Source organism: Enhydra lutris, unplaced genomic scaffold, assembly GCF_002288905.1.
Source record: "Enhydra lutris kenyoni isolate GAN:26980312 unplaced genomic scaffold, ASM228890v2 scaffoldscaffold36, whole genome shotgun sequence".
In the NCBI taxonomy this organism is placed as follows: Eukaryota; Metazoa; Chordata; class Mammalia; order Carnivora; family Mustelidae; genus Enhydra; species Enhydra lutris.
The window spans coordinates 18,166,629-18,179,694 of record NW_019154120.1 but is presented as its reverse complement, the minus strand read 5'-3'; the positions used below and the strand labels follow the sequence as shown (position 1 = coordinate 18,179,694).

Here is a 13,066-nt window from a genome sequence, read left to right as displayed (position 1 = left end):
GACCCTGACCGAGCCCCCGCGGCTCTCAAGAGAGTGATTCACGTTCCCTGAGCAAGTCCCAATGGCCGTGGTGGCCCTCACGTGTGACAGCTCTCTGGGGCCGCGGGAGAGGAGAGGCAGCCCAAAGCTGTCCTCTGCAGACCCCCGCCAGCCCCCCTGGCTGCAACTGATGGGGAGAGCCACACATCTCCACTTTCCAGGGATTCTGTTAGTACAACGGGCTCGTGGAATCTTGTTGGAGACCACTGGAATCTTACTAAAAAGATGAAAATTCCTCCTTACCGTGGGGCAGCCTCCACTCAGAATAGACGGTGACGGAGAGAGTTGCCTCCGTGCGTCAGAGGAACAAGCATGCAGTCCGCATGGACCATTCCCATCACCCCAGAAGAGTGTCCTTTCGGGCTCTAGTGTTTGATAAACGCTCACCAACCAGCTCTCTGGAAGAAACCACCATCTGTGAGTGTGTATTTATCATAAATTTTAGCAGCATAGGGGCGCCTGGGTGGCTCAGTGGGTTAAAGCCTCTGCCTTTGGCTCAAGTCATGATCCCAGGGTCCTGGGATCGAGCCCCGCATCTGGCTCTCTGCTCCGCAGGGAGCCTGCTTCCTCCTCTCTCTCTCTGCTTACCTGCGATCTCTCTCTGTCAAATAAATGGATAAAATCTTAAAAAAAAAAATTTTAGCAGCATAAAAGATATGACACACTTTACACAAACAATAATAAAACACACACGGCTCTTTACTGGAAGCCCATATAATCAGTGGGTCCTCAAAGAAAGCCTTTTGTTGATTTTTACCAAGTTCCTGCATCTGTAGGCAGCCTCTGGTAGCAGTGGGTCAACAAGTAGAGTTCTGACATGAATGCTGATTTTTTTTTAATGAGTAATACAAAAGTTAAACAATTTCTTTGGATGCCAAAACTTCATTTGGATCCTTCGGATAATAGTTTTCAAATAATGGAAGGGTATTTCAAGTTTTTGCACTATTCACAATGTAATGGCTACAGATGACAACTTCTTTTGCATTACTGATATTTTTTTTGTCACTTTCTTAAGTCTAGATAATCAACAAAACAGTCAAGTCCTAATTTATAGTATTTGCTGATTCCCACAGTGTACATAGCCCCCATCATAGCCCACCGCAAGCTACCACGATGTCACTGCACTGACTTGGAAAGAGGCAAGGGAACTCGTCATAGATACTGTTTCCACCAGATAGCACAATAAATGTAAATGAGCACTACAACAACCATAATAAAATGGAGTAAAAGGGGCGCCTGGGTGGCTCAGTGGGTTAAGCCTCTGCCTTCCGCTCAGGTCATGATCTCAGAGTCCAGGGATCAAGCCCCGAATCGGGCTCTCAGTTCAGTGGGGAGCCTGCTACATCCTCCTCCCACCTGCCTCTCTGCCTACTTGTGATCTCTGACAAATAAATAAATATTTTTTTTAAATGGAGTCAAAGAATTGAGATGTGATGAATTTTGAATATTTGCTACTTTTGGTTTTCATATAATTTAAGATAGAGAATTTTTAACAATTGCTGTTTAATAGACATTTTAACAATCGACCTGCACACCCTGGCTTGTATGTCTGTGCGGTCAATTCTATATATATATATTATTTATATATTTCTCTCTATACATTATTTATATATTATATGTATTTATATATAAATATATATCTATATTAAATATATATATTATATATATTCCACCCCCCCAAGGAAAAGACTTCTTCATGAATTCTCAGGGTAAAGTCTATTGCTTCTTAACCTGTCAGGCAAGTAAAGCTTTGACCCACAGGGGAGACGGCTGGCAGGAAGGTTGACCCGTGCCTTCCCACACCAGGAGCAGCACTCGTGGAATGTCAGAGTGACAGCTCTCAAGCAACCAGAAACAGGACCCGATTCCTGCCCAAAGGCTTCAAACAAAGGCTCAAAACAGGCTTTTTTCCAAAAATGTTTTTAATTCTAACATCCATCTTAATGGCTTACTATAGGCTAATTTGGCCAGTAGTCTGTTCTACTAAAAATGGAAGCTAATGATTTCAGCTATAAACAACTAAGCCAGTACTATCAGAGTATATCGTAAGAAACCAATGATCACCGGCTGCATTCGTTTTCCACATCCTTCTTCCTGTAGAGAAGCTTAATAAGATTCCCACAGCAAGAGCAAAAGGCTGTCTTCCTCCCCAGGGACCTAGGTTACGAATGTGTTCTCTAGGGGCATCTACCCCCCAGAGCTCCTGGAAGACTCAGCTCCTGCACCAGGCACTCCTGCGGTCATGTTAGGTCCACGGGGCAAATGTGGACGACATCACCTTATTCCTCTCCAGCACCCACCGGTCCCCACAGCTCAGCTGGGTGCTGTCTAATTCGGCACACTTTATCCTTTCCAAAGTAAGTGGATTTTGAAAAGAGGCACAACATTTAAGGCAAAGATCAGATAGTAGTCACAACACACAACTGTCCAGCTGGAAGAAATCTAGCAAAAAACAAAAGTCAGAAGTTTTCAGGTGCCACCGTGTAAAGTAACCAGGAATTCTAGTTAGGGAAGCGCCTGAACACCATTACGGCATGATTAAATACTTTAACTGGCAACGATTCAAGCATAAGGCAGGTTTCCTAATTCAGATTCAATCCATTGGATGTATGGGCTCTGAAACCTTATGACACTAGTTTCTATAGAGTGAAATATAATATAAATAATATATATAATATAAATGTAGCCAAAAAGCCACACCTGGACTGAGAAGCTACTGAAGTGACTCATTATGAAGGAATCTCAATTATTAGGCAATGAAAACAAAACTCCTAATATTTACAAAGTCTTTCTGGGATATGACCGTGATGACATGTTTTGAATTTTATAATTTTTAGAAGTCATGAAAGGAATGGCTAGCTTTTGTCTTCCTCTGAGGATTCCCCATATTGCTATTGAGACTAAGAAACTGAATGATTTTAATTCAGGGCACTAGTTTTAGCAACAGCTCCAAACTTGCTTTTCTGCCTTGTGACATCTCAACAGATTGTCCATTTCCATCCAGTGTTGGGACGTATGTTCCTGTGCCGTCTTCAGGATTCCGACAGAAGGGGTTTCTCAGGCGAGGTTAAGAGCTTAGAGTCAAGGTACTAAAGGCCCCCGGCTTAACGCACCTGCGTCCACACATGGGCACACACAGACATTGAGTTCTCGCTCTGGCCGCCAGCTTCAACTGCTCCTCCCAGCTCTAGCTACACCAGCTGGCCCCTTCCCCCATGACCTTCGACCCCCAGGAGGGAGGAATGAACACAGGGGAGTTCTAGGACCGTCGGCCCATGTGGTTCCTGATTCTGGGTGATTCCTGATTCTGTTCCTCACCTACTGGTGAGACCGTCTTGGTTTAGTGACATACATTGGAGAAACACAGCGGCACCTGATTGAGCAAATGGCCTCTCTTCCATACCTTAGAGTTTCCTGGATTAAATGCCCAATTTGTGAGAACAGATTGGCCAAGGGGAAAAAACAAAATGCAACAACTTTAAGAACCTCATCCCACCAAATCAGTGTGTTTTCCTCAAAGAGAAATTAATCTATTTTCAAGATCAGCTGAACATGTAAATGACCTACAATGACTTTAGGATTGTGGATCTGAGGTCACTTCTGATGGGCTTAATTTGGGCAACGTGGAGCGGAAAATCCCCCTTCTCTTCCTATCTACATGGCCAGCCCTGTCTCAATAATTTCAGTCGTAAAGAAAAATTTAACAGAACCCTAGAGAAATGTAACATTCTGTCCATGGGGTTACTGATCGAGGATGAGTCCTCTGAGGTACTCTCAGGAAGTCATGAGGGCTCCCTCTGCGGTCAGCACCAACGAGTCACTGAGAGACATTTATAGGGCTTTTAATAAGGAGTTTCATTTCTCCTCAAGCAGACTGAATCTTCATTGAGTGTAAACATTTCTTTAAATTTAAAAAAGGTTAAGTAGTTCCAGAAGGCAGATCCTTTAGGAGCGTTCCGTCCTTCTGTGCTGTCTGTCCAGGGAGCTGGGCCTTCCAAGGACCCCAGGAGGCTGCACTGCCTCCTGGCCACAGCGCCTGCAAGTCCCCTGTGCGGGTTAATGCATCAGGTGGAGCCAGGTCTGTTCCCAAGAAGGCGCTGCCAGCAGCACACTAGCTAATGAATTACCAGGGCAAACACGGAGACTTCAAAGTCAACACAGAGCATCACTGAGAAGAGCAGTCGTGGGGGCGCCTGGGTGGCTCAGTGGGTTAAAGCCTCTGCCTCCAGCTCAGGTCATGATCCCAGGGTTCTAGGATCGAGCCCCACATGGGGCTCTCTGCTCAGCAGGGAGCCTGCTCCCCCACCCGCCCCTAGAGCCTGCTTCTCTGCCTACTTGTGATCTCTGTCAAACAAATAAATAAAATCTTAAAAAAAAAATTTAAAAAAAAAAGAACAGTCGTGGATTTTGTCCTACCACGTGCCCCCTCGAGTGCGACCCTTCCGCGTCTTTGGTGAAGAACAGTCCCAGGTAACCCTGCTCAGGACAACCCATGCCATGAACACGGATCCCAGTAACACCCTCGGCCTCACTACAAGGGCCCGTCTCGTCCCGCTCACAGTCAAGGATATTATTTCAGACAGCCCAGTCACTGTGGATTGACAGGTTTCCTTAGCAAATGAGGGTTTTCAGATATCCTAGCAAGACTCCTGAATTGCAGGTGCCTGGGTGGTTCAGTCTGGTCAAGCATCAGCCTTCGGCTCAGGTCATGATTCCCCAGGGTCCTGAGATCAAGCCCTACATTGTGCTCCCTGCTCCGCAGAAGCCTGCTTCTCCCCCTCCCACTCCCACCGCTTGTGCTCCCTCTTTCATTGTGTCTCTGTCAAAGAAATAAATAAAATCTTTAAAAAAAAAAAAAAAAGAAGAAGAAGAAGAAGACTCCTGAATTGGAGTTTTCTGCAACATCTGCATAATACAATCAAAGTGAAGCAGGCCCTTAGCAGATGTGCTGCAGGGAGAAGGGCTCTAAGCATATCCTGCCTTCCAGGGCCATCCCACTGACCCAGAGCATTCACTCCACCAGGTGACAGTCACCTGGTCTACCTTGAAGTTAATCCCCCCAAACTGATGGAAACAGCCGACTATCCATGCCTTGCACCTTTCTCTGGAAACACAATCTAATAACAGGAAAACAAATTTGGAAAAAAATGCACCTGTTACTCAAACTTCAGAGCTGTTATCAGTGTGGGAAAATTATTAACTAAAATGGACGGCATGTTTCTTTTCTTGTATTCCAAAGTAAATTCCTCCTATTTAATAATTTTGATTATTAACTAACTTGCATTAGTTTTGATTTCACAGAGAGCACGGATCAAATTGTTAAAACCTTAATGATGTGATAATATTTATTAATATAGTAAATCCCGAATATAGAAGATCTATCACTCCTCTAACACTTCAGTTTAAGAACTGGCTTTAAAAACATCAAAGACATGCTCTTTTGAAGAACAAAGTTTTAGAGCTTGGAGGAAAGAGAAGGTAATCATTACAAATTCATTACGGATCCATCAGAGATTTTTTTAATCCATTTAAATCCAGGTATAGGAGATCAGATTTTGATCTTACATTATTTCCACATTTTTAGAACAACTTTTCACTCATAAATTCAAGGTTACAGTAGCATTAAAAATATCCACAGGAAAGGAATGGCATGAGATATAACAACATGATTAATGGCTGTTGCATTAGAGTGGTTATTTCTCTTTTCTCTACTTTTCAAAGTTCTAGTGGGAGGGTTATATAATTTTATAATAAAAATTGTAAGTTAAGAAAGAATTCAAGATTACAAAACATAGCTAACTTTGTAAAATAATGCTTCAAACAAGTAGGCAGAAAGAAGACATTCAACCAAAATGAAGATGTCCCACAGAAAGCTTCACTCGGTCCTGGGACAAGCTTTACAGCTGAAGCCCATCGTGAGCATTTCCCGGCCTCACCAGCCCTGGGGACAGGAGGCAGGGGGAGCCCCCTTTCCTGCTGGTGGCACCACAGAGTACAGATGACAAACGCTGGATTTCTATATGTCTACCAGCCTTGTGTGCCTGGGGAATCTTAAAGCGCTTCCAGAATCTGTACTTGATTTAGTTTTAGGGTGAAGAAAGTGAGGTTCACACGTTAAGTCCCCAAATGACAAACAAATTGCGACATCACTGGCAGGAACAGCCATTATAGGCAACCACGCCACCTCACAGGCACTCTGGGCCCCACGGGCTTAGGGAAAGGCCAGGAAACAGTTCCTTTTCAAATTATATTTCCTTTGCTCAACTATGTTCCCTTCAAAAACAAGGACCACCGACTATTCACACGAGCCTGGAAACAGCTCATGCGCGCTGACAGCCCACAGCTATCCTTGCAGGGGTTTGGGGCAATAAAACCAAAATCTATATTTAAAATATGTGTGCATCTATTCAGATAAATTTTTAAAACTCATTTTTTAAATAGCCCAGTGGACATTCCAAACTGGTAACTCCACCCACAGAGGGGACTATCAATGCTTCCTGTGCTGGCATTCAAAAATAGAAAACCCCAATAAGGATTTCAGAGTCTGTTCTTCAAGAAATCACACAATTTGTGCCCGAGGGCTGTACAGATACCAGTGTAACTTTCTTTCTTGACCTCTAAATACATCTCCTCCGCAACAGGGGCATCTGGGGCTTGGGCATTTGCCTAATCCCACGGGGTCCTCTGGCGGGGGTCACAGCTGCTGGCTGGTGAAGAAGGATTTAGTCTCCCTGCAGACAGGATTTACACAGAGCGGACAACTCAGAGTCAACTGCTTGGAGCACAGCTCGTTTGACTGGATGTGTGAGAGCACCAGATCGGCCAAGGCCTGGAAGACGGGCGACAAGAAGCAGAGATTCCTCAGAAGCAAAGCGTCTGCTGTGTCCCCGCGCACCTCCCCCTCCCATCTGCCCCAGTAATCACTATGGCTGAGGGTTGCTTTTTTTTATGTGAATTTTGACTGCTTTGAACTGGATTCTCTAACATCTTCATTTCTTAAGGACCCTCGGCTTAGAGAAAAGTTAAAATAGAGATTTTAGAGGACATCCTCTTACCCTACCTGCTAAACCCTGCCTCTGGAAGGCAGGTCTTAAATCCGTCATAGTTACAGACGGGTAGAAGTAAGAAAATTGGGGCTATATAAAGGAAAAAGGAGCAAGAGTATAAGGAATTCGATTTTATTTTTGTAATTAATTGGAACTCAAAATGTTCTAATATGTGAGAAAACCAATATTCTGTAAGAGTTTCTCAGAGGATTTCTCTCTGATATGTTCTACTAAAATGGTTGTAACACTATAGATACCTTGGAGAACAATGGATTTCCATTAAGAGACTCTGCTCTTCTGATGTTTTCAACTCCACACTGAATCAAATGAGAAAAAGAAGGAAAAGCACATACACGTTTTATTTTCCTTTTTTTTTTTTTGAAAAAGAAACCACTACAAAAAAATAAATAAATAAATGGACTTAGATGCATGCGCAACTTAAAAGCCTGACTTCCAAAGTGTTCCCAGACGGCTCAGAAATGAAAACAGTCCCGGGCCCAGACACAGATGTAGATTTTCACCTCTGTTATCATAAAACTGCTCTCAATTTCTATTCCTTCCCCCACCCGACTACCTTCCCCATAGGTGCACAGTTTCTAAACCATTTTCTGAGGCTGTATTTGACAGAATTCTCAAGGAACTCAAATCTGCTTACTGTTCTTTTTTTTTTTTTTTTTAGATTTTATTTATTTGACAGAGAGAGAGAGAGATCACAAGTAGGGGGAGAGGCAGGCAGAGAGAGAGAGAGAGAGGAGGAAGCAGGCTCCCCACTGAGCAGAGAGCCCAATGTGGGGCTCGATCCCAGGACCCTGGGATCACGACCCGAGCTGAAGGCAGAGGCTTTAACCCACTGAGCCACCCAGGTGCCCCTGCTTACTGTTCTTTTTTTATTCTACCTTTCTAATACACACTTTGACAGGCTCTACCTAAGCAGAATGTTGCTTTAATTAAATAAATCTTTATGCCTGTTTTGATTCTAACTGCCAAAAGAGGTAGATTAATTTAAGGTATATTGAACCTAGATGGGTTCCAATGCACAGTGGGGTTTTTAAATATATTCTTACATAGAAAAACCCAAAATAAAACCCGAGGACTGTTTTACCATCATCCTTGCTTCCCTCCAAAATACCCAGTTGATTATCCCCCAAATAATTAAGAAACATCTAATTATTGTTCACTCAGATAGTCAAAATCTTCTCTTTCCCTTTCCGAAATGCTGCGATGGCTTTTCAGTTGTTTCATCTTTTAAATTAACTTTAACTAGCATGGGAAAAATGGTGATTCAGCAAACACATAGTTCTCAACCCAAAAAGAAACTGTATTCACAGTGCTTGGGTGACTCAGTTGGTTAAGCGACCAACTCTTGATTTTGGCTCAGGTCATGATCTCAGGGTCTTGAGACCAAGCCCCATATCAGGCTCCATGCTCAGCAGGGCGTTTGCTTAAGAGTCGCTCTCTCTCTCTCTCTCCTCCCTCTTCCCTCCTGCCCCTGCCACCCCCCTGCACGCATGTGAGCATGCTTGCAAACTCTATCAAATAAAAAATATATCTTTTTAAAAAGATAAAAGGAAAAAAGGAGACTATATACTAAAACTCCATGTGGAAGTCAGTGACAACAAGACAACCAATGCTGGCAGTGTCCTTGAACACTCTGGTTGGGAGAGTCAAAGGACACAACTCTGTAGGGCAATCCAGTAAAACATCTATCAACATTTAAATTCCATTTCTAGGAATTTTTCCTAAGAGAATAAATAGAAAAAAAAGAAAATGATGTTTATTACAGAGCAGTTTAGGAAAGTAAAAAGTTTGAAATATCTTAAATATATATTGATCAAGGATTCATTTAAAATAATTATGTAGATCTAATTACATTTATTGATTTAGGTCCATATAATATATTTTTAAGGGGAAAAAAAGGTTACAAAACAGTATGAATAAAATACCATGCAAAAATGGTATTTTATTCATAACTATTCGGAGAAAAAGGGAACTTATTTTTATTTTAATATTAACATATCTCAGGGTAAGATTTTTTTATTTAAAGGTGGGGGGTCGCCTGGGTGGCTAAGTTGGTTAAGCGGCTGCCTTCGGCTCAGGTCATGATTCCAGGATCCCGGGATCGAGCCCCGCATCAGGCTCCTTGCTCAGCAGGGAACCTGCTTTTCCCTCTCCCTCTGCCTGCCTCTCTGTTTACTTGTGCTCTCTCTCTCTGTCAAATAAATAAATGAAATCTTTAAAAGAGAGAGGGAGAGAGACAGTGGATGGGGAGGGGGTTGGGAGAGAATCCTAAGCAGGCTCCACACTCAGTGCAGAGCCCAATCTCAAACCCTGAGATCAGGACCTGAGCCAAAATCAAGAGTCAGACACCCAACAGATTGAGCCACCCAGGTGCCCTTCTCAGGGGTAAGATTCTGAATGCGCTCGACTCTCTATGCAATACTTCTCTGAATTGTCTGAGCTCTTTATTATTTGTATTACCAAAAAGCAGTCATTTCATCTTAAGAAAAACTCCAAACTATTTTTTAAAGAAACTCGTTTTAAATACAGTCTATTCTCCCAACAAAACAATGAAATAAACTGTAGCTAGATGGTTTTCTTTATTCTCTCTATGGTCTAATTTATTGGTCACTAATAATCCATTTGATTACTGAGGAATAACCTCGGTTTAGTGATATTAATGAATGTGAATTATCATTCAACACAAACAAAACTTACTTTCCAAACACACTGGAATGACCTATATTTGCACGTCTCTTTTTAGCAAGTTCACAGTTCGTCAAGGTCAGGGTGGGCACCATTATATGAAATCCGCAGACAACCCTGCAACCTCACTTTAGCCAATTACAACTTCACCATAAAATCTGTATCAGAACTATTGACAAGCAATTTACGCACCCTCTAACTTCTCAGCGTTTGATTGATGACCAGCACACATTGCATAAACACAAACCTGTGGGGCTGGGTGCTGGCTAAAGCTGTCCCCAACCCACTCTCACCCTGCCCTGCACCTGCCACCCAGTCCCGGAGAGGGTAGAGTATCCTTTGAGGCCGGGCCTCCATCAATCACGCATGGGAAGGACCAGGATCAGTTCCGGCAGAAGATGAGAGGGGGAAGCATTTCCTGGGTCCTAGAGTTACCACCGTTCCCCACAGAAACAATGCTATAAACTGGATTCAGGTTTCAGGCCGGCCCTCGAAAGCTGTGAGATGGGAGAACAGTAAGTTTTTCTCTGCTGTGGATGATAACTCACATCCATATTAGATTACAAGACACTCAGGATGGTATTTGTTATTTCAACAATCAGATTGATCACAACACCGCTGCAAACAGCTAATTGAGTGAGTGTACGGAAGAGGTCAAGGGAATTAGAACACACACTGCTTCGCTGTTCATTCCACGGTCTTCTCCTAAATGACAAGGACTCTTCTATGCCTCAAAACCCACCAAGAACCTATGTAAAAGCCCCAAGTAAAAGGCGCCATCAGGCCAAGAAAAGGAATGATAACACAATACAATTCTTTTCCTCCAAACTGGTGAGAAGAACAATTATTTTTTTCTAAAGAAAATGTAGTTTATCACTTCCAGGTAGTACAATGACTCACACTGGACAAAACGATGTTGCTGTCAGTAATGCCTGCGAACCAGGTTTCACACAGGAACAAAAGTGCTTCCCTACTGCTGGGCTGACATGGAATTAGCCTGATGTGTGCAGATGAACTCAGGCTAAGTGTTACCCAGAATTAGGAGGCCACGGTACATGCAAAAGTTGTAGCAAACAATGTAATTTTTTTTTCCAGTGTAGTTAACACATTGTGTTCTAGTTTCAGATATACAATGTAGTGATTCAACGGTTCTGCATGTTACTCAGTGCTCATCAAGACAGGCTGTGCTCTGAACCCCTCCTCCTACTTCCCTCATGCCCCACCCACCTCCCCTCTGCTAACCACTGAGCAATACTTTTAAATGATACAATTATATCATTGCACAGTTTCCTTTCAAAACAAATCACAGTTCGTGAATGGGATTAATAATCACACTCACCTGTTTAGCTAGAATTTGAGAGTACTCGATGTCCAGTTCATACAGCGTTTCAATGTGGTCGCTGGTAAATGCTATTGGAACCAAAAGAATGTTCTTCCTTCCCCTCTCACAAAGCCCTCTGATAGTCTCATCTGTTTGAGGGCCCAGCCAGGGCATCGGACCAACCTGTGAGAAAGGAGAATGGAAGGCACACGGGGACCCACTTCTCCCTGTGTCTGTGGCACACCACAGCCCACTGCCCTGGACACACACACACACACACACACACACCCCTCCTGGTAAGAGCGAGGGCCACGCTTTACACCTATGTTAGTGGCTTTCAGGATTTCTGTATTAAGCTTGAGTCCTTCTCGAAGTTGGCATAATATACGTAAGTCACAATTTCTGTCATTACAACAAAAAATAATACATTAAATCAATGAAATTCAACGAGTCACTTGATTTCTTGTCCATTCCTGGTCCTGACTGCAGAGTTCCACTGCTTACGGTGAGCCGTCAGGCTAAAGAACATTCTGTGTATAGGAAAGAGCCAAACTGAATCATTTTATAACTAAGTCCTAAAATAGACGTCCTTGGAATTGCTGACTGCCCTCAAGCGTGTGGAAACCACCTACCTTAGACTGCCACACCAGTCGGTAGGGGTTGGAGTAATCCAGCTTATCCATGACTCTCTGCACAGTGGCGCCCACCTCCTGAGGATAGGGGTCCCCTCTGTTGACCACCTGCAGCGGAGACACACGAGTGTTCAGTCGCCAACACAATGAAGGGTTCTAAGGGCCTCAGGTTGTGCTGTGAGGTGCTGTGATCCAGTGACCAGAGTCCCCCCTTTTGTCTTCTGCACTAATGATGATGCGATCTGAGCTCATTCACCAAACTCTCCTTGGATCTATGTCTTCAGAGGCCAAAGGAGAACAGTGTACTCACGCATCTCGAAGTACCTAGGAATATGCCAAATTCTACATCTGTGTTATTCATGGGAGGATGAGTCTCTCCATTCCCGCATCTGAAGTAGGGAAGGCAGGATTGCGAGTGTTGTATGGATGGCGTATGGACCTACTGAATCCATGGGGCCAGTCAACACAGGGGCAAGTGCTGCTGAAGTAAGACAAAGGGGAGAAGCAGCACGGGGGTTCAGACTCCAGACTCCTCGAGAATACCACCTGCGCCTTCTAATCCCATTCGTCTCCCCATGTGCCCCACGGCAACAGACAGCAAGTTGAGCGTTCTGTGCACTGTGAGTGTCTGACTGGTCCTGACGCAGCAGCGTGTTAATACTCTTTAAAATGTTCAACAGGAATTTTATTTTTACTGCTTTAACATTTAGCTGTGTACGGGCACCCTAACCCCTTGGATGGCTTGATTGCTTCCCAGACCACTTATTACCTCCTAACATCCCGAACTATTTTCTTCTGTACTGTTTATTATCTGTCCCCCACCCCTGCTCTCGGGGGGGGGGGGGAAGACTTCTACCTATTTTGTTCATTCCTATATCCTATGACAGTGGAAGGAACAGTGCTTAGAATACAGTGGATAGAATAGTGCTCAATAAATATTGTTGAAATGAAATACTGATAAACTATTTTATGATATTACTAAAAGTTAGTTTAAAAACCATTAGAAACCTAAATACAGAATGAAGGACGGAAATAGAAAGTCGCTATTAGAAGAGCACAGAAATAACGGCTCCAGGCAAGATCTACTGGAGCGTGCTAAAATTAGTGAGCAAAAGTCAAGGAACAAGGAGACATTTACGTAGTCTCAGAGTATGTCACCTAAGATATTTGAAATTACAAGGAGAAAAACAGGAATCTTACAACATAGAAATCCAGCAGACACTACCTTACACAAATGGCCGAGGATGACATCGCCAGTGGTAGGATGTCTGTCATCATGTACCCCCACACCATGCACTGAGGACAGAGCACCCTGGGATGTTCCT

General features: G+C 43.5%; 1 protein-coding gene across 2 annotated transcripts in view; it reads right to left on the bottom strand.

Moving 5' to 3' along the window:
* Positions 1–396: 396 nt before the first annotated feature.
* LOC111154263 (ferrochelatase) overlaps positions 397–13,066 on the bottom strand; it is a 37,991-nt gene continuing 25,321 nt past the window's right edge. Inside the window, exons 8-11 of one of the 2 annotated variants that reach the window (XM_022513771.1) lie at positions 11,742–11,849; positions 11,128–11,292; positions 7,343–7,402; positions 5,371–6,868 (exon numbers count right to left, since the gene is read on the bottom strand). In XM_022513771.1, the coding sequence (XP_022369479.1) occupies positions 6,734–6,868; positions 7,343–7,402; positions 11,128–11,292; positions 11,742–11,849 (468 nt within the window). In that variant the 3' untranslated portion in view covers positions 5,371–6,733. Of the gene's footprint in view, positions 438–5,370; positions 6,869–7,342; positions 7,403–11,127; positions 11,293–11,741; positions 11,850–13,066 lie in introns of those variants that run through there. The other variant, XM_022513772.1, reaches the window with a different exon arrangement.